The 21893-nt window shown below is 47.0% G+C and overlaps 1 protein-coding gene across 2 annotated transcripts; it reads left to right on the top strand.

The window, feature by feature from the left end:
- Positions 1 to 588: 588 nt before the first annotated feature.
- Positions 589 to 10279, top strand: LOC143784343 (endoribonuclease YbeY-like). 2 transcript variants are annotated; one of them, XM_077272527.1, is made up of 5 exons: positions 600 to 802; positions 1167 to 1380; positions 1835 to 1966; positions 5935 to 6003; positions 9924 to 10278. In XM_077272527.1, exons 1-5 carry the CDS (start codon positions 747 to 749, stop codon positions 10017 to 10019), a joined length of 567 nt encoding a protein of 188 aa, XP_077128642.1. In that variant the 5' UTR covers positions 600 to 746; the 3' UTR covers positions 10020 to 10278. The 2 variants fall into 2 exon arrangements, with proteins under 2 accessions (XP_077128643.1, XP_077128642.1); XM_077272528.1 differs by lacking the exon at positions 5935 to 6003 and having other exon boundaries at positions 589 to 802; positions 9924 to 10279.
- Positions 10280 to 21893: the final 11614 nt, after the last annotated feature.

Genomic DNA, 21893 nt, shown 5'->3' with positions numbered 1-21893 from the left:
CTTTTCCTTTGGGGAATTTCTCTGAGGCAAGGTGAGGCTATATTTCTCTTTAGGGGTAGTTACCTCTCAGGCTGTGAAGAGTCGTCTAGGCAGAGTCAGGCACGATCCACGCCTAATTCTAGTGTGTGTGATCAGGTTCGGACTGGGGCACCGGGACACCGGAGAATCCTCCGGTGGGCCCCGCCCCCATCCTCCTTCATTTGTGATTTGTCCCTGCCCTGCATGCTTTGCACGTTTATTTAGCATAGTTTATTTATTCTATAGCCGGGGCCCGGCGCACAGCAGGCTGTACCAAAGAGGAAGAATGTGATGTGATTGAAGTGCTGCGCGGCAGCTGCTCGCTCCTTCACTTGATGAAATGATCATCTTTCGCACTGCTGCCGACGGCGCCGAGTCTGTGCTCTTGATAAGAGCAGGCTGCAGCCCGTGCGCAGCGTGGTGCGAGTGCCGACCTCATCTCACTGACTTCTGCCAGCACAGTCCAAGGAAACAGCTGAGCTGACTGACTGTGTGTGTGAGTCAGAGAGGAGAAGACAGGGACGCACGCACACACTGCACTGTGTGAGTCTGCAGCACGGGTCATCACTGACCTGTTTCTTGTTACTTTGCCCGCCCTCGACACCGCCTCTCTGTCTGAGTGACTCTGGAGTCTTGGGACACAGGACAATATCCAACATCCAAAAAGTCACCCAAAACTTATCGTGAGCACACAGCAAATTATAAAGGCCACCATATCCGCATACTTTATGAAGCCGAAGATCCTTCATGAAAATGCCAGCGGCGTGTCATACTCACTAGCATGGTACGGGGCTGCTGTGCTTCACCTTGCACATTGCTGGTATCTGGTAACCGTTGGGGCTGATTTCAGCTGATTGTCTCAGGTGCCAAGTGTTGGACCACCCCCGATCTCATGATGATGCCCTATCCTACAGATACAGCAGGTCATCGGTTGTTTTGTCTCAGAACCCCTGTAATTTTGCTTGTGGTAGAGCTGTAGGGAAATAAATCATTTGCTGTCTGGTTATCCCTCTGAATACAGTGGACGGTCCTGGAGATGGAAAACTTTGTCGTCATCTTATTGTCCAAGAGCCCTTCTAACATGCAGACATCGTCCAAAGCAGACAACACCTGTACCCCAAGTCTCTATGTATTATTTGTCCCAACAGGGTAATGTCTCTTCTTATACGGAACCTGCAGCATGTGATCCCTCTTCGCAGAGCCCATTTACGCAAGAATCTAGAAATTACCAGAAGCTGTCTCGGTGTGAAGAGGTTTGATGTTGGGGTAATATGTATAAATGATACCAAGATCCGACAACTGAACAAACGTTATAGACGACAAGACAAAGCTACAGACGTGTTATCATTTCCATTTCATGAGGTACACCAAATAGCAGAGCAGGTTGTCTTTAAAGGGAACCTGTCACCAGGTATAAAAAGTAACCACTTTTGGCTCTGGTTTTATTCCTATCACTCCCCTGAGCACTCAGTTTTTTTGCTTTTTTTTAGTTGCTATACCGTTCCAGAGATATAGGCTTCTTTATTCAGTGCTAATTTTTATAGTCTTTATAAGGGGGTGTGGCTCAGAGTAATAATTCAGAGGAGCCTAAAGACACGCCCCTGAGGATCCTCTCTTGTGAGCCACGCACCCTTGTAAACACCATCAAAATTAATATTAGATAAAAAGGCCCATATATTTAGAATCATATGGCAGATTTAAAAAAAAACTGCATACAAGCAACTTTTGCTCAGGTGATAGCAACTCTTTAAGTAATTGCACTTATATACAATATGTGTTAGCTGCATCTGACTGTGTAATCCATGTATACTTCCAGAATTTGTGTCCCGGATTATTGCCTGATCCAGCATTCCCAGATGAATACAATTTAGGAGACATTTACCTTGGAGTAGAGTTTATATATCACCAGTGTGAAGAAAAGCAGGAGGATTTTAACAATGTCTTGACTGTAAGTTTTGGAGAATGGAAATCAAATGGTGTTATCATGCTATCAACAACAATTTTGTCACGACTCTGTTGTCGGGTGTCCCGGGACCAGGGGCTCCTTTCCTGTCCCTAACGCCAGGGGCGCCTTATCTTGCCTTATGCACCGAATTACTTCTTATGGTGAAGAAGCCGGCACCACATACTTTGCTTTAGCTCCTGAATCCTAGCTCAGTCTGTACCCTTTCCCCACCCAGGGAAGAGGAGAGTAGTAGTGTTCCGTAATACACCAACCAAACTAACAAGGTAGGTAATAAAAACAGGGATAAAGGAACATTCCCAGTCATACAAATATACTCACACAAACAACAGAGGTAAACACCGGGGAGTTGAGAATGGGGAAAAAAAACAAAGTAAGGGAAGGAATGGAATTATCACACAACCAAAACCTAGCAACAGTGTCCGATAAATCCACTAAACCACAAGAAACCACCATCTCGTAACCATGCAGCATAAGCTAGCTCTGGCAATGAGTGCTTGACGGGGCCCAGAATATATTGGAGAGGGGTGTGGCTACCAGTGAACCGCTGAGAGCCTTAATGCAGGAAAGCTTCTAAGAACTCTCAACTGAGCAGATTCTACACTGCTAAAAGAAACTTGTACCGCTTAATATGAAGGTGAAGTGCTTCTAAACAGTGCAGGAGTAGGAGAAATCAGACACTGCGATCTTCTGGCTCTTATCTGTCATGGTAAACCCATGGCAAATTATTTGTAGCTCAAAGGTTGGTTGTTGCGAGGTACGACATAGTAAAATGGATCTGAGCTGAGTTGGATAAGGACTTGTAGAAGATTTGGTAAAAATAAAAAAAAAGTAGAGAAGCAAAGGATTTATTACTTGTACTGATGCTTCAGGAATGTGTAAAGAGTTGTGTCCTCACTGAGAGTAGCACCTAACATTCAGGGGTAGATCTACTGGTGAAACATAACTACCCTCGCTAGTATCTGCTCCACAAGCGAGTACGTGTAGTCAGGGCCGGTTTTATGCAAAGTGGGGCCCTAGGCAAAGTTTAAAATGGGGCCCCAAATGCTAACATACGAGTATTGCGCATCATACAGAAGCATTTCGGTTGTATTTACATGCGCTGATCTCAGGCCGCTAAACGAGTGTGATCGACAATACTGAAGTCGTTGGACGCTTGTTTCCCCGCCTCTTTCCACCATCTGAGAAAGAATGAAGGGGACAGAACCATCACTAGTAGATCACTAACAGATCACCATACAGTATTATGTTATCAGCAGCACATCTACAGTTAACATCGGCGATGTGCTGATGAGAACAATGATTTTTATTCCGGCATAAACAATCCAATCACCCAATAAATATGCAGCATTTTGCTTGTTTAGTATAATACACCCCATAGTCCTCCATATATTTTAATGTGTACCATAGTCCTCCATATTGTAAAATGGACACCCCATAGTCCTCCATATAATATAATGTGCCCCATAGTCCTCCACATAGTATAATACACTCCTCATAGTCCTCCATATAGTATTATACACTTCCCATAGTCCTCCATATAGTATAATACACTCCTCATAGTCCTCCATATATTAAAATATACTCCTCAGTCCTCCATATAGCATAATACACTCCTCGCAGTGCTCCATATAGTATAATGCACCGCCATAGTCATCCATGTAGTACAATTCACTTCCCATAGTATAATGCACCCCATAGTTCTTCATATAGTATAATGTATTCCCCATAGTCTTCGATACAGTATAATTCAACCCACATATAGTATAATGCAGCCACCCCACAGAGTATACCGTATTTTTCGGACTATAAGATGCACTTTTCCCCCCCCAAAAAAAGGGGGGAAAATGGGGGGTGCGTTTAATAGTCGCAATGCAGGCTTACCGTGGCGGCAGAGGTGCGGTGGCAGAGGTGCGGCGGCAGAGGTGTGGCGGCAGAGGTGTGGAGATGAGGAGGCGCAGTGAGCGGGGTCCGTTTCCCCGATGAGGTGATGCAGCAGCCCGGTAATGCAGCAGAGCCGGGTGAATCCTGTTGTTATCGGTGCGCGCGGCCATCCTCCTGAGGCCGCGCGTGCGCAGATGGAGGTCTCTGCTGCCCGGGGCTTCAGGAAAATGGCCACGGGATGCCACGCGTGCGCAGATGGGGATCGTGGCGGCCATTTTCCTGAAGCCGAGATGCGAACTCGGCTTCAGGAAAATGGCCGCCGCGATCCCCATCTGCGCACGCGCGGCATCCCGCGGCCATTTTCCTGAAGCCCCAGGCAGCAGAGCCCTCCATCTGCGCACGCGCGGCCTCAGGAAGATGGCTGCGCCCACCGATAACAACAGGATTCATCCGGCTCTGCTGCATTACCGGGCTGCTGCATCACCTCACCGGGGAAAGGGACCCCTCTCACGCCATACCTCTCACTGTGCCTCCTCATCCCAGCACCTGTCGGTAACCACTGCTGCCACCCTCCCATGGACACCATGCCGTGGCGTCGCCCACCTAAGCAGGAAGGTACCCTGCTCAGGTGCACGCCGTACCGCATCACCCCACCTCTGCCGACACCATGCCTCCTGTGATCCTGCTCTGCCACCACCAGCCCTCAGGTAAGATTCTGTAAATTCGGACAATAAGATGGACCCCCATCTTATAAAAAATATTTTTTCTGCAATTTTCACCCCAAATTTGGGGTGCGCCTTATCGTCCGGTGCGTCTTATAGTCTGAAAAATACGGTAATGCAGCCCTCACAGAGTATAATGTAACCCCCCACAGAGTATAATGTAACCTCCCCATAGAATATAATGCAGCCCCCCCATATAGTATAATGTAGCCCCCTCATAGAGTATGATGCCATCACCCCTCAAAGAATATAAATATAATACAGCCTCCCCCATAGAATATAATATACCCTCATAGTATATAGCACAGCCCACATAGTAGTATATAACAGCCCACACAGTAGTATAAAGCACTGCCCACACAGTAGTATACAGCACTGCCCACAGTAGTATACAGCACAGCCCACAGTAGTATACAGCACAGCCCACAGGAGTATACAGCACAGCCCACAGGAGTATACAGCACAGCCCACAGTAGTATACAGCACAGCCCGCAGTAGTATACAGCACAGCCCGCAGTAGTATACAGCACAGCCCGCAGTAGTATACAGCACAGCCCGCAGTAGTATACAGCACAGCCCGCAGTAGTATACAGCACAGCCCGCAGTAGTTTACAGCACTGCCCGCAGGAGTATACAGCACTGCCCGCAGGAGTATACAGCACTGCCCGCAGGAGTATACAGCACTGCCCGCAGGAGTATACAGCAGAGCCCGCAGGAGTATACAGCAGAGCCCGCAGGAGTATACAGCAGAGCCCGCAGGAGTATACAGCACAGCCCGCAGTAGTATACAGCACAGCCCACAGGAGTATACAGCACAGCCCACAGGAGTATACAGCACTGTCCACATCCCTCCTTCCCTCCCCGCCTCTCTCCTCCCGAGAATGGCCGCATAGTCTAGTTAAAAAAAAACAAAAAAAAACAAGCTCCTCACCTCTCCCCGAGCCCGCGCTGCTCCCTCCCTGCTCCTGTGTCGGCGGCGGCCGCCGCACTGCCTGACACACAGCGAGTGCGCGATGATGCGCACCCGCTGTGTCAGAGGTGTGGGAGAGGGAGCGTCAGGTGGCGCGCTCTCCTCCATCATTGCTTTGAACTGTATCGGCAGACGCTGGTATAGTTCAATGCGGCGGGGGAGTCGGCTGCGTGACTTGCCGCTAGCTGGGGGCCCCTGGGGGAGCGGGGGCCCCAGGCAGCTGCCTGGTCTGCCTGCCCCCAACGCCGGCCCTGCGTGTAGTAAGTGAATCTGCCCTAAGTCTGGCTGGTCACATTTTATGGTCTTGTTCCTTCCAGTGAATATTTATAATGTGTTTCTACTGACGGAAACTCAAATATAAATTACGTTTCTCCCAGGTGACGGCAGTGCATGGCTTATGTCACCTACTAGGTTATACTCATCATAGCCCAGAAGACTGGAGAAAGGTTAGTTTTGTGGGATTTTTCTTTTTAAATTAAGATTGTGCTGATATTACAAGGCTTTTAGCTTTACATGAGTATATAGTAATGGCTTATATTTGCAGTATTATTTTATTATAGGAAATCTGCTACAATCAGCATAAATTAGACTCTTCTGTGCAATTACAGCCAGGTTTGTTTTTAGTTTGAGATGCTCCTCCGTTTCAGAGAAAACATAGTTTAAAAGGCTGTAGAGACGTGAGTCATCTACTGCCAGGTCTGTTCATAATGCACATACATGGAGAGACCTGAAAATCAACAAGAGCAGAACAGGAACAGCACCTGATGAGCTAGCTTTCTCTCTATCCTCCCCGGCCAGCTTTTAAATCTGTGTTTTCACTAAAATGTCCCAGCATTTCACAGTTAAAGTTACATGTGCAGCCAGCATCTGATTCATACTGCTTGTAGTTCAAGCAGTATGAATCTAGTGACAGTTCTTCTTTAACGGAAAACCACTGGTTTGATCTCTTTACAGATCTCCAGTAGCTCCAGACATAAGGTGTTGTTTCATGTGCACAGGGCCGGACTGGGACTAAAATTCAGCCCTGGCATTTGAAGTCACACAGGCCCACTTGTCACATGGTGACTGTATAATATCTTTGTACACTTGTAGGCTACAAGAAGTGAGGGGAGTGTAACACGACTATATAACATATAATTACAGCTGTATCCAGCATTACAGCTCAGCCCCCATAGAATGTAATACAGCAGAGCCCCATAGAATGTAATGCTGCACAGCCCCCATAGAATGTAATGCAGCACAGCCCCCATAAAATGTAATGCAGCACAGCCCCCATAGAATGTAATGCAGCACAGCCCCCATAGAATGTAATGCAGCACAGCCCCCATAGAATGTAATGCAGCACAGCCCCCATAGAATGTAATGCAGCCAGCCCCCATAGAATGTAATACAGCCAGCCCCCATAGAATGTAATGCAGCACAGCCCCCATAGAATGGAATGCAGCACAGGTCCATAGAATGGAATGCAGCACAGGCCCATAGAATATAATGCAGCACAGGCCCATAGAAAATAATGCAGCACAGGCCCATAGAATATAATGCAGCACAGGCCCATAGAATATAATGCAGGACAGGCCCATAGAATATAATGCAGCACAGGCCCATAGAATGGAATGCAGCACAGCCCCATAGAATATAATGCAGCACAGGCCCATAGAATATAATGCAGCACAGGCCCATAGAATGGAATGCAGCACAGGCCCATAGAATATAATGCAGCACAGCCCCATAGAATATAATGCAGCACAGCCCCATAGAATATAATGCAGCACAGGCCCATAGAATGGAATGCAGCACAGGCCCATAGAATGGAATGCAGCACAGGCCCATAGAATACAATGCAGCACAGGCCCATAGAATATAATGCAGCACAGGCCCATAGAATGGAATGCAGCACAGCCCCATAGAATGGAATGCAGCACAGGCCCATAGAATGGAATGCAGCACAGGCCCAAAGAATATAATGCAGCACATGCCCATAGAATGGAATGCAGCACAGGCCCATAGAATATAATGCAGCACAGCCCCATAGAATATAATGCAGCACAGGCCCATAGAATATAATGCAGCACAGGCCCATAGAATATAATGCAGCACAGCCCCATAGAATATAATGCAGCACAGGCCCATAGAATATAATGCAGCAGAGGCCCATAGAATAAAATGCAGCACAGGCCCATAGAATATAATGCAGCACAGGCGCATAGAATATAATGCAGCACAGGCCCATAGAATGGAATGCAGCCAGCCCCATAGAATATAATGCAGCAGAGGCCCATAGAATATAATGCAGCACAGGCCCATAGAATATAATGCAGCACAGGCCCATAGAATATAATGCAGCAGAGGCCCATAGAATGGAATGCAGCCAGCCCCATAGAATATAATGCAGCAGAGGCCCATAGAATGGAATGCAGCCAGCCCCATAGAATATAATGCAGCAGAGGCCCATAGAATGGAATGCAGCACAGCCCCATAGAATATAATGCAGCAGAGGCCCATAGAATTGAATGCAGCCAGCCCCATAGAATATAATGCAGCAGAGGCCCATAGAATGGAATGCAGCCAGCCCCATAGAATATAATGCAGCAGAGGCCCATAGAATGGAATGCAGCCAGCCCCATAGAATATAATGCAGCAGAGGCCCATAGAATGGAATGCAGCCAGCCCCATAGAATATAATGCAGCAGAGGCCCATAGAATAGAATGCAGCCAGCCCCATAGAATATAATGCAGCAGAGGCCCATAGAATGGAATGCAGCCAGCCCCATAGAATATAATGCAGCAGAGGCCCATAGAATGGAATGCAGCCAGCCCCATAGAATATAATGCAGCAGAGGCCCATAGAATGTAATGCAGCACAGCCCCCCCCAATAGCTCCACAATCCAGTCATCACTCATTGATTAAAAAAAAAAAACAAAAAAACACTCTACTCACCTTTCCTCCTGCCCCGCGCTGCTCTGGCTCTGGTCTCAGCAGTCGCAGTCTGCCCGCCCGGACACACAGCAGGTGCGCTATGATATGACGTCATCGCGCACCCGCAGTGTCAGCGGCAGGCAGAGCGGGGAATGATGGGAGAGGGGGCGTCAGCAGACGCTCTCTCCTCCATCATTGCATTCAACTGTACCGGCGTCTATGACGTAGGTATAGTTGAATGCGGGGCCGGGAGTGCGCCGACAGTGGGGAGAGTGTGCCGACAGCGGCACACTCGAGCGGCCCACTACTGCCACCGGCCCTTCTGGCATTTGCCAGAACTGCCCGATGGCCAGTCCGGCCCTGCATGTGCATTTTGGGGGAGCGCACGCTCCCTTGGCCCCTGGCTTCGTGCTTGATAGGGGCAGTGTGCTCCTGCATGATTGACAGTACAGACTAGTGGTATAGTCCTGTAATTGGCCCAAACTGTGTGCTCCAATGCTGCAAGCAGAAGCAGCTTTGCCTCCGTACCATTTGAAGACCGTAGTTACACTGAAACTTCTGGGACCCGGAGCTATTAGAAAGAGGTTGTAACCACTGCACATGCTCGGCCACCGTTGCTAGATTGCATTGATGGTCAGTAAACAAGGCAACAAGCAGTAAACAAAAAAATGAAAAATCCTCTTTGCAATTTTGCTCATTTTTACAACTTTACCCATTAATAAAGAGAATGGACCTTTAAAGACGTCTCATGTTTGATAATGGTCAAAACGGCAAAGTGCTTGTAAAAACAAGAAACTTTGCAATGTACGTCTTATTCTCCGATATCAAGAACGGGTGAATATTTAGTTATACAACTTGCTAGCACCACTCTGAAGTTGGCAGGATTGCTGGATCTGGGCAGCTTTGGTGTCCCTGCCATACCATGCTGCAAAGACAAACCTGTCTGTACTAACAGCACGGGAGAGAGCAACGTTCAGGCCAGTGATGCAAACATGCCAGTGGTGTGAACTGTCAGTCTTCATGAGCACACCATTACACGAGGCAAGCAGGAAGGCTGAAGGCAGGGAAGCGGTGCGCCCTGGCAGACAGAAGATGTGCTAGTAGTATTTGATATTTCTACTCAGGATTTGAGGTCATGCAGCAGGTTTTCATATCAGGAGGTGGCCTATTATGCTAAATATTTTCCATTCCATCCTGTCCACTAAAGAAAATGTTTGCTGCTGATCCACAAATACGTGGCCGTTACAATGCTGCTTTTATTGTTGAACTGTAGTAGCAAGGTCTTCTGGCCATTGGGGATACCTGTAGTCTCTGTGACCTGTATATTATGGTTTGTTTGTTTTTATAAAGGAACACTAATATAAAAGTTGACCCAAGGATTCAGATATTTAGGATTAATCTATGTTAATAAATGCTAATTGTTTTCATATCATTTGTTCACTTTAACAGATGTTTGAGAAGGAAAGTGAAGTTCTAATGGAGATAAACCGAGTTACTGGATCTGCACTTACGCCACTGACTTCAGAGCATTATGACCGAGAATAATCTATCACTTCCATGTCATGGGGTGCACAGATGGCAGAGAAAGCACAAATGGAATATTTGCAATTATATTTGTTTATATGTTTTCCCCGAGTTTCCTCCGGTTTCCTCCCACACTCCAAAGACATCCTGATAGGGAATATAGATTGTGAGCCCCAATGGGGACAGTGATGATGTCTGTAAAGTGCTGTGATAATTAATCGGCTGTGTAAGTAAACTAAAACAAATTATGCATCAATTATAGGATATGAAGGTATGAGCTAACTCGATAATCCTGTACTTGTATACTTCCACAATTTGTGTCCCAGATGACTGCCTAATCCAACATTACTAGTTGAATGCAATATTGGAAGCATTTCCCTTGAGATGAGTTCGTTTATTAACATTACGAACAACAAAGGGGGATTTTGATAATGTCCTGACTGTAAGTTATCATCTTTGCAAATCTTATGGTGGCCTTACCTTACAATGAAAAACAATTCTGCGCACTGTGGTAGCTTGTTGTCCAGAGGTACGCCACAGGCAAAATGAGATACAGGATCTAAGTAAACTTGGACAAGAGTTTATGAAAATCAGAAATGAAGAGAAAGAATAGTAAAAATACAAAATATTGTCCTGGGAGCAATAAGACTTAGGCAGGGGTGACACAAGTGTATGTATAATCGTTCGGTTTTCATCCAGAAACCTCAGATGATTTTCCTTGTGTCCCATTTTTACATCCGTGTGCGATCTTTTTTCGGACATTTACATTCAAAAATGTATATGATCAAATACCGTTTCCTAGGTTAAAAAAGTCAGGTGAAATACGGATGTTCTGTATAGGATCCAATTTTTTTACACACCCATAGACTTAAATAGGAGACAAATGGAGTCTTGGAAGAAAATAGCTAATTCTTTAATTTGTTTTTCACACGGACACTCTATCACCTGAATAGCCCCAAATTTGTGACAACAATGACATTACTGATCCTATCTTTTGGGTATGGAGGTCTTTGACTCACTGTGCAGAAAAGTCTCTCTACCTGCTAAAATTATTCTTCAATCAGCATCAGACTACAGATTTATCCAAGTCTAACTTGACAAACAACTCATCACCTTGATAACTTGATAAAAAATAATTTCATGGGGTTGTTCACCGCTGGGGTCAATGTTGTTGTTTTTTTTTATTTGGGGTTAAAAATCACTTTTTCAATTCGGCTTCATTCAAAATGTTGCACTTTTTTACTTTTACAGGACAATCATTCTTGTAGATGTCTTAAATAATCCAAAAAGGCCTTCATCAGAGAAAGTAACTTTGCAGGAAGTACAGGGGTTGGACTGCAGTAGACTGGGGTAAAGTTATTTAATCTGATGAAGCCCCCTTCAGACTGTTTGGGACATCTAGAAGAATGATTGGGGAAGAAAAGGCGAGCGAACAGGAGTTTCACCTTAGAACACTGCTATGAATAATGAATGGTAGACATCCTCCTAGAGCAAGTTCTCCCAATGATCCAGGTGGAATTTAGGTGATGAACAATGCTTTTCCTAGCATTTCACAAAGAGAAATGTGTTAACTGAGAGACTCGGGGAACAAAACATTGAAATTTTGCGCCAATGGCCAGGAAACTGCAAAGATTGAAAATCTGTGATCAATCCTCAAAAATCTGTCACAATTCCTCCACTCAGTGAGTGATTTCTATGCTGTCCGATGGATACTGTGTCAAAACTGTAAAGCGCTGCGGAATATGTTAGCGCTATATAAAAATAAAGATTATTATTATTGCTGGAGTGTCAGTGTATTGATTGACAGGTCAGCTGTCCAATCTGTGATTAGGAGGTGCGGGACTTTCTCCAGGTGTTCAGTGTTCTGGAGATTGTCCCAGCCTATTTACCTGATCTGTCTGCCCCTGATCCCTGTAGTTTGTGCTTCCTGGTGAGTGTTAGCCTGATTTTGTTGCCTAAGGCCAGTGTCACACTTGAAAGTGCAATGAGAGAAACTTGCATCAATACCCGGTACTGTGGCCGGCACTCAGGAGCGGAGAGTTCAGCTGTATAGATATACATGCAGCCGCACACTCTGGTCCCGAGTGCCGGGTATTGATGCAAGAGACTCGCGCTGCATTCACAAATGTGACCCCGGCCTAACCATTTGAACTGTGTTCAGAAAATCCCTTTGTCTCCTCCTTTTGCGTTGATCCGCTATTTCTTGTTATTGACCCTGGACTGTGACCTGACTTAAGGTACCTTCACACTGAGCGACTTAACAACGATAGCGATCCGTGACGTTGCAGCATCCTAGATAGCGATATTGTTGTGTTTGACACGCAGCAGCGATCAGGATCCTGCTGTGATATCGCTGGTCGTTGCTGAAAGTCCAGAACTTTATTTGGTCGTCAGATCGGCGTGTATCGTCGTGTTTGCCAGCAAAAGCAACGATGCCAGCAATGTTTTACAATGGTAACCAGGGTAAATATCGGGTTACTAAGTGCAGGACCGCACTTAGTAACCCGATATTTACCCTGGTTACCATTGTAAAAGTAAAAAAAACCACTACATACTCACCCTCTGATGTCTGTCACGTCCCCCGGCGTCCGCGCTGCTGCTCAGAGCTTCCTGCAGTGAATGTGTCAGTGCCGGCCGTAAGGCAAAGCACAGCGGTGACGTCACCGCTGTGCTTTAGGGCCGGCGCTTACACAGTGCAGGGAAGCTGAAGGCGAGGGACGCGACAGACACGGCAATGTAAGTATGTAGTGTTTGGGGTTTTTTTTACATTTACACTGGTAACCAGGGTAAACATCGGGTTACTAAGCGCGGCCCTGCGCTTAGTAACCCGATGTTTACCCTGGTTACCTGGGGACTTCGGCATCGTTGGTCGCTGGAGAGCTGTCTGTGTGACAGCTCCCCAGCGACGCTGCAGCGATCGGCATCGTTGTCGATATCGCTGCAGCGTCGCTTAATGTGACGGTACCTTTACAACTTTGTCTTTTCCCTTGGTTATGTACGTGCTCTCTTGGTATTGACCCCGCAATCTCTGACTTTTCTGCCTCACATTCTTACCGTGAGAAGTAACTAAAGTCACAATAGCGAGTGGACAAACAAAAATTGTGAAAAACTTCAAACACTGATTAGACAAGATTGTGTTGTCAGGATTTGGCCCAGAAGCTGATATCCAGACTCCTGGACGAGTTGCAGGAGTTTTGAAAAAGTAAGGGACAACGCTGTATACCGGTATATTGAGTCTTTGCCATTTGTCAATAAAATATTATACACTTTTATGAAGTTCTTGTAATTGTTCTTCAGGAACTATAGATACATCTGACTAAAAGGTCTAAAAACACTGAAGTAGCAAAATCTGAAAACCAAAATTTGTGTCGGTCTCAAAACATTTGGGCCTGACTGTTGAAAACTAAGTCAGAGCTTTCTGATTCTCCGGCTCAAACCTTAGTTCTTCTACAGCTATATAAATGATATGACATAGCTATGTATAGAGCTCAACTTAATTTTTGTGCTTTACTTCTTATTCATTCATTTTTGTTGGATGTGTTTTATATATGTTTCTCATATTTTTTGGCCTTTTCTACATGAACTTTCTTGCAGTTTGTAAATAAAACTGAAGAAATGTCCAATTTGAATCCGATTTGGGAAGTGAAATCATCCATCTTAGACCGGGGTCACACTTACCAGTGCAATGCAAGAAACTCGAGCCTCAATACCGACAATCGAGACCGGAGTGTGCGGCTGCGTGTATTTCTATGCAGCCGCACGCTCCGGTCTCGAATGAATTGAGGCGAGAGACTCGCATGAGTTTCTCAGATTGCACTCACAAGTGTGACCCCGGCTTAAGTCATTAGATCTGCGAAAAAAACAGACTAATGTTGGATCCTAGTGCTGTTTGCTTCACTTGTTTTGTTCTCCCAAAAAAATGTAATTGAAAGTTGTTGCTATCAGAAGGTGGGCATGAAAAAAAAATCATTGAAAGCCAAATTAGTCTGCGTCCTTACAAGGAATGAGGAATTGGATAGAGGATGACTTTGTCTCTGGGGGTCCTGAATGGAGTGAAGGAGCCCAGCTTGGTCTCAGCTCTGTCTCTGGGATTGTTGGAGAAAGCAGAGCACAACGCTCGCTTCTTCTGGCAGTCCTATAGGCAATGAGTGGAGCAGAGGATGAGAATTCGCACCTCTGCTCCATACAATAGGGGGCTGCGGAGCCCTTTTCTTAGGGATTCCGAGCCCCTTTGTAAGACCGGGGTTACACTTGCGAGAAACTCGCACGAGACTCACGTCTCAATACCTGGCACTGCCGCCGGCAGTCGGGTCCGGAGTGTGCGGCTGCATGTATTTCTATGCAGCTGAACGCTCCAGTCCGAGTGCTGGCGGCAGTGCCAGGTATTGAAACGCGAGTCTCGTGCGAGTTTCTCGCAAGTGTAACCCCAGCCTTAATCATGTGGTTTGACTCCAGCCCAGTGATTTTCTCCCTCCTTCCCCTACAGCTTGCACCATCTGTGCCAGTATACGTCGAGTTCCTATAGTAACGTGGCACGCACCTATGATAAGATCTTTTCAGGTCAGGCACCTGTGCACGGCCGGAGTATTGAGGTAGCAGGTGCACGCTGCTACCACTCACTGTATAGGATTCTATCCACATTTCCGATTGTGTTCAGCTCTTCTGCAGTAAGGTGCCTTAATCCCAACACAGCTCTGCTGTTCCTGGGTGCTGTGTGCACATACAACTCTGCTACAACCAGGAGCTGACAACCAACTTATCTCTGCTAATCCAAGGAGCTGTCTGCACACTTGTATGGAGGTACTTGTCCGCCTTCTCATTTCAGCTGATTCACAGTGCTGTCTGCAGGGCTGCCACTAGAAATTTCGGGGCCCCATACTGGCAACATTTTCGGGGCCCCATTAAGACTCCGCCCAGGCTCCACCCCAGCCCCGCCTCCAACCCTCGAACTGTCTACAGCACCACCGCTGACTCTTGGAAAAACTACACTTCTCACCAATCACACATTAACAGTTCCCATCACCAGATCACACACATAGCCAGCAGATTTTGTTTTGGCCAAAAGGTTTTTTTAATCTGCCACGATGACAAGGTAGAGTCTTTTGGCCGGGCCCTACTCTACTCTAACTTATTAAACATTTGTTAAAATATGCAATACAATTTAGGTATATTTTTATTTATTTTTCAATTTTTCAAATGACCAATAATTCCACATACAAGGGACAAATAACACAACACCATGACCAGACACCACATTATCACCATAGTGACCTATAATACTATCTACAAGGAATAAATACTGCCACACCATGTGCAGACCACATATTACCACCACAGTGACCGAACAATATCGCATACAAGGGACAAATACCAAAGCAGCATGTACAGACCACATATTACCACCACATGGTGACCAACTACATACAAGGAACAAATACCAACACAACATGACCAGACCACATATTACCACCACACGGTGACCGAATAATAGCACGTACAAGGAACAAATTTTCACCACAGCATGACCAGACCACATATTACCACCAAATAGTGACCAAATAATAGCACATACAAGGAACAAATACCGCCACACCATGGCCGGACAACATATTACCACCACATTGTGACTGAATAGTACAATACTGATCATTAATAAAAAAAAAAATACTATCACCATAAGTGCTATTATACATAGGAGATCTGTACTTAGTATGCAGTGTCTGTGTACAGGTAATACAGTGGTCACCGATGCCATTATACACAGGAGCTCTATATATAGTGTCAGTGTACAGGTAATACAGGGATCACCAGTGACCTTATACACAGGAGCTCTATATATAGTGTCAGTGTACATGTAATACAGGGATCACTAGTGACATTATACACAGGAGCTCTGTATACAGTGTTTAGTGTACAGATAATATAGTGATCACCAGTGACATTATACACAGGAGCTCTGTATACAGTATATGGTGTCAGTGTATAGGTAATACAGGGATCACTAGTGACATGATACACAGGAGCTCTGTATACAGTATATAGCGTATGGTGTCAGTGTACAGGTAACATACTGACTCACCAGTGATGTCTCTAGCTGAAGTCCTTCATCTTTGCGTTTCTTTTTAGTCCAGCGCAGACCGCCATCACTTCTTTCAGCCAGGACTCGTCTCTGCATAAAATAACAGTTATCTAGAGCACCGCTTTCAGAGCACATTCCCCACTTTTTTCCTTTCTTCTACACTACCCATCTGAATACAGACATTCACCCACCATTAATATATACTGTAATTGGTTATTATGCAACCCACCATTCCAAATATAAATTATAATACGCCACTGAGCCCCTTCTAGCTATACATAGCCACTTTCCCCATTTAATATATAAATTAATTAGCACCTGTACTCTTTCTCCCAATTTATTTCCAGTCACTTTATCCTCAACGATCCCACTATGCACCTCCCGCTCTAACCCTAACTCCGATTCATTATAGTTACATGCCCCTTCTGCCTCAATTCATTGTCATGTCTTCTCTCTCTCCCACCCTCTATTCATTATCAACTGCTCTTCCCCACCCTCAAAATTCATTATTTGCTCTCCCTACCTTCAATATACCATTGGCTCTCCCCACCCCCACCTACAAATCAATTGCTGTCCACCGTCCCTCACACTCACTTGATGTGCATGCAGTCCCCATCACCCTTACTTTATCATTTGCAGCCCCCTATCATTTCATCATGTGCAGTACCCCCTCAAACACAATTCATCATCTGCAGCCCCCTATCATTTCATCATGTGCAGTGCCCCGTCAACCACACTTCATCATTTGCAGCCCCCTATCATTTCATCATGCGCAGTGCCCCCTTAAACACACTTCATCATCTGCAGCCCCCTATCATTTCATCATGTGCAGATCCCCCTCAACCACACTTCATCATCTGCAGCCCCCTATCATTTCATCTTGCGCAGTGCCCCCTTAAACACACTTCATCATCTGAAGCCCCCTATCATTTCATCATGCGCAGTGCCCCCTCAAACACACTTCATCATCTGCAGCTCCCTATCATTTCATCATGCGCAGTGCCCCCTCAACCACACTTCATCATCTGCAGGCTCACTCTCACCCACCTCACCCATTTAAAAAAACAAAAATAAAAATGTTTTTTATACTTACCTCAGTCGTTCCCGTCCGTCTAGTGTTTCCAGCAGTGAAGCAGCAGCTAGAATGTATGGGCTGCTGAGAGGACCTGACAGGAGCCCCTACATTCTAGCACATTCACTACTGAGACTGCTAGAATCAGAGGCGTAGCTAGGGTTTCAACTTAGGGGGGCGCGAAACATCTGAGTGGGCCCTTAACCAGCTAACCCTGATTACAGCTACGGTTGAGCACTTATTGTGAATATAGGGGAACCTCAGAATATGACCCTACTGTTATTGAAAATAAATCTCTATACAAAAACGAACATTGATTTTACCGCCATATTGTGATAATATGCAACTTTGATGGTCACAATACTCCGAGTGCCCCTATAACAATGATGCTTAAGTGCCCACTTAACATTTAATAATGTCCCCTAAGTTCCCCCTTGTACTGCTCCATTATACAGTATGGTGAGCTTAAAGCTTCCATATACACTGTATAATGATTCTATAACTCCCCCATACACCGTATGGTGTTCCCACTTCTCCCCTATTTACACAGTATGATGTTCCCACTGCTCCCCTATAGATAATGAGCCCAATGCTCCCCTATACACAGTATAATGCTGACAGAACTCCACTATAGAAAGTAGAATGCCCCCCAGAGCTCCCCTATTATTATTATTATTATTATTATTTATTGTTATAGCGCCATTTATTCCATGGCGCTTTACAAGTGAGGAGGGGTATACGTAATAACAAGTACAATAATCTTGAACAATACAAGTCATAACTGGTACAGTAGGAGAGAGGACCCTGCCCGCGAAGGCTCACAATCTACAAGGGATGGGTGAGAATACAGTAGGTGAGGGTAGAGCTGGTCATGCAGCGGTTTGGTCGATCGGTGGTTACTGCAGGTTGTAGGCTTGTCGTATACAGTGTAATGGGCCAACAGCTCCCATATGCACAATATGCCTTCACAGTTTCCTATACACAGTATGATGGGCCGGCAGCTGCCGTCAAACAGTATGATGTCCCTCACAGTTCTCCTGTACACAGTATGATGGGCCCACAGCTTCCTTATACACAGTATGATGGGCCCACAGCTTCCTTATACACAGTATGATGGGCCCGCAGCTCCCGTATACACAGTATGATGGGCCCACAGCTCCCTTATATGTAGTATGATGGGCCCGCAGCTCCCATATATACAGTATGATGGGCCCGCAGCTCCCTTATACACAGTATGATGGGCCCACAGCTTCCTTATACACAGTATGATGGGCCTGCAGCTCCCGTATACACAGTATGATGGGCCCACAGCTCCCTTATATGTAGTATGATGGGCCCGCAGCTCCCATATATACAGTATGATGGGCCCGCAGCTCCCTTATACACAGTATGATGGGCCCACAGCTTCCTTATACACAGTATGATGGGCCCGCAGCTCCCGTATACACAGTATGATGGGCCCGCAGCTCCCTTATATGTAGTATGATGGGCCCGCAGCTCCCATATATACAGTATGATGGGCCCGCAGCTCCCTTATACACAGTATGATGGGCCCGCAGCTCCCGTATACACAGTATGATGGGCCCGCAGCTCCCGTATACACAGTATGATGGGCCCGCAGCTCCCGTATACACAGTGTGATTGGCCCGCAGCTCCCTTATACACAGTGTGATGGGCCCACAGCTCCCGTATACACATTATGATGGGCCCGCAGCTCCCGTATACATTGTATGATGGGCCCACAGCTCCCTTATACACAGTATGATGGACCCGCAGCTCCCGTATACACAGTATGATGGACCCGCAGCTCCCGTATACACAGTATGATGGGCCCGCAGCTCCCGTATACACAGTATGATGGACCCCAGCTCCCTTATACAGAGTATGATGGGCCCGCAGCTCCCGTATACACAGTATGATTGACCCCCAGCTCCCTTATACACAGTATGATGGGCCCACAGCTCCCTTATACATAGTATGATGGGCCCGCAGCTCCCGTATACATAGTATGATGGATTCACAGCTCCCGTATACACAGTATGATGGACCCCCAGCTCCCTTATACACAGTATGATAGGGCCGCAGCTCCTGTATACACAGTATGATGGGACCACAGCTCCCTTATACACAGTGTGATGGGCCTGCAGCTCCTCTATACACAGTATGATGGGACCACAGCTCCCTTATACACAGTATGATGGGCCCGCAGCTCCCTTAAACACAGTGTGATGGGCCCGCAGCTCTCTTATACACAGTATGATGAGCCCACAGCTCCCTTATACACAGTATGATGAGCCCACAGCTTCCTTATACACAGTATGATGGGCCCGCAGCTCCCTTATACACAGTATGATGAGCCCACAGCTCCCTTATACACAGTATGATGGACTCACAGCTCCCTTATACACAGTATGATGGACCTGCTGCAGCTCCCTTATACACAGTATGATGGACCTGCAGCTCCCGTATACACAGTATGATGGACATTTACTCATCCTCCGGCGTATTCAGTATTTTGTGGCACTGCTGCAGTGCCGCTGCTCAAACTTGTGAGCGCAGCTTCTGACAGGCCAGAAGTTAGAAGCTATGTCACAAGCGCTCAATGTAAGACTATGAGGCTATGTGCACTTTGTTGCGGATTTACTGCGGATTTCCTGTGTTTTTTGTGCAGATTTCACCTGCGTTTTACCACCTGCGGAATCCTATACAGGAGCAGGTGTAAAATGCTGCGGAATCTGCAAATAGAACTGACATGCTATGGAAAATACAATGCAGCGTTTCCGCACCATGTGCACTGTGGATTTGGTTTTCCATAGGTTTAAATGGTACTGTAAACCAGATGGAAAACTGCTGCAGATCCGCAGCGGCCAATCCGCACCGTGTGCACTTAGCCTGAGAGTGAGAAAGAGGCCAGAACGAGGCTCCCACAGACTCACACTCATTAGTGACCTCTGCGCTGCTCCATGAAACACTGGCGCCTCGGACAGGCCACAAACTGCAGGAGACGGAGCCGAGCGGAGACTAAAACAGATGAAGACGCCAGAAGGTGAGTATCAGACAGGGGGCAGGGGACGCGGATTTTCAGCACCTGGAAGTGGTGCTGTAAATGTGATGCAGCTCTTGGTTACTGTATGCGGGCTCCTTATACTAACACTCATAAAATATCCAGGTGGTACGTATCAAAGGCCCCCTACCCCCCATCTCCAGCCTCCCCGTACATATACTATCATAACATTATAATATTCAGCCCCCAGTGACCTGTCCCCCTCCCCCACAATACCCCGATCGTCTCACAACCACCCCTCAGTGCCCTGTCCCACCTCACCCACCTTCAGCCCCCACAACACCCCCATGGTCTCACATTCACCCCCCAGTGCCCTGTCTCCCCTCCCCCACAACACCCCCATGGTCTCACATTCACCCCCCAGTGCCCTGTCTCCCCTCCCCCACAATACCCCCATGGGCTCACATTCACCCCCAAGTACCCTGTCCCCCCTCACTCACTTTCAGCCCCCACAATACCCCAACGGTCTCATAGTGACATACCTGAATTTAATAAACCTAAAATGTCCCATCCCCAGCACTTACTGATAACGTTTGCACTGCAGGACCAGGAAGTGTCAGTGAAATGCAGAGTGTGGGCACTAGGACCCAGCGTGCCTGAGCCAATCCCAGCGTGCACAGAGTGAGGAAAACTGCAGCCAGGAAAAGCTTCATGATCAGGTCAGAGGGGGCGAAACCATTCATTGCAGGGGGAGACTGCAGCCAGCCACTGTGCTAGTAGCCAGCGTGCAGCTTGTCAGACGGGAGCAGACGTTATACTGCTCTGCTCCTATGTGTTCTGCCTCGTCATAGAAGTGGCCCTGCCCTGGCTCCCTGCGGGCCCCTGCATGTGACAGGGCCCGGGGCGATCCCCCCTACGCTACTGGCTAGAATGGATGGGCTGTAGTCAGGACCTGCAGGGAGCCCATACATTCTAGCTACAGCCGAGCAGGAGCTGCGCAGCCGACTAGGTAAGACGGCCTGCACAGCTCCAAGACGGCTCCCGGGCCCCAGCACCGACATGTGCGCCGCAGTGCATAGTATTTTAGTGCATGATGGGGCCCGATCAGTAGAACCACAACAGTGGGGCCCCAGATCTGCGGGCCCCTCTGTGTACTGCTGCTGACCGGGCCCCATACAGCAGTAATGGCTGTCATGCCCTGATGGCGGCCCTGGCTGTCTGCACACTCAACTCTGCAGCATCAAGGTATCCAACAGCCTATTTGTCTGCTGTTCAAGGTGCCGACTGCATTCTTAACTCTGCTGCATCTAGCACTTCCAGCTGTGCTGCTCCTCTTGCTGCCTTGCACATCCAGCTCTGCTAGTCTTCGCTATTCACATGCTGTCCGGTGAGGCCAGTCCACTGAATCATCACCTGGCACAACGACTTAGTGGCTCCACCTCTCCAGGTGAGCCCATAACACCCATTTTTGAGGGTCCCACTTGTGGGACCTATGGAAGGAGGAGAACTTTTATTTTTAGGAAGGACCCTTTCAGGGTGTATGTCACCTACTGAGTGTCAGGGTGTTATAGAAGGGGCTAACACGTTCCTTTCACTCTGCATACCATCCGCACACTAATATGAGGTCGTGCTGTAATTGTCAATGCTATCACTACACAAAGCCGCAGCTTCTCCGTCTCCCGACAGCTCTGACCTCTCACTACGAGACCAGCTGCACAACTACAGCAGCGACAGCGCTGG

This window comes from Ranitomeya variabilis, chromosome 7 (assembly GCF_051348905.1).
Source record: "Ranitomeya variabilis isolate aRanVar5 chromosome 7, aRanVar5.hap1, whole genome shotgun sequence".
Classification (NCBI taxonomy): domain Eukaryota; kingdom Metazoa; phylum Chordata; class Amphibia; order Anura; family Dendrobatidae; genus Ranitomeya; species Ranitomeya variabilis.
The sequence above is the reverse complement of the archived record's forward strand: the minus strand, read 5'-3'. Positions and strand labels throughout refer to the sequence as shown.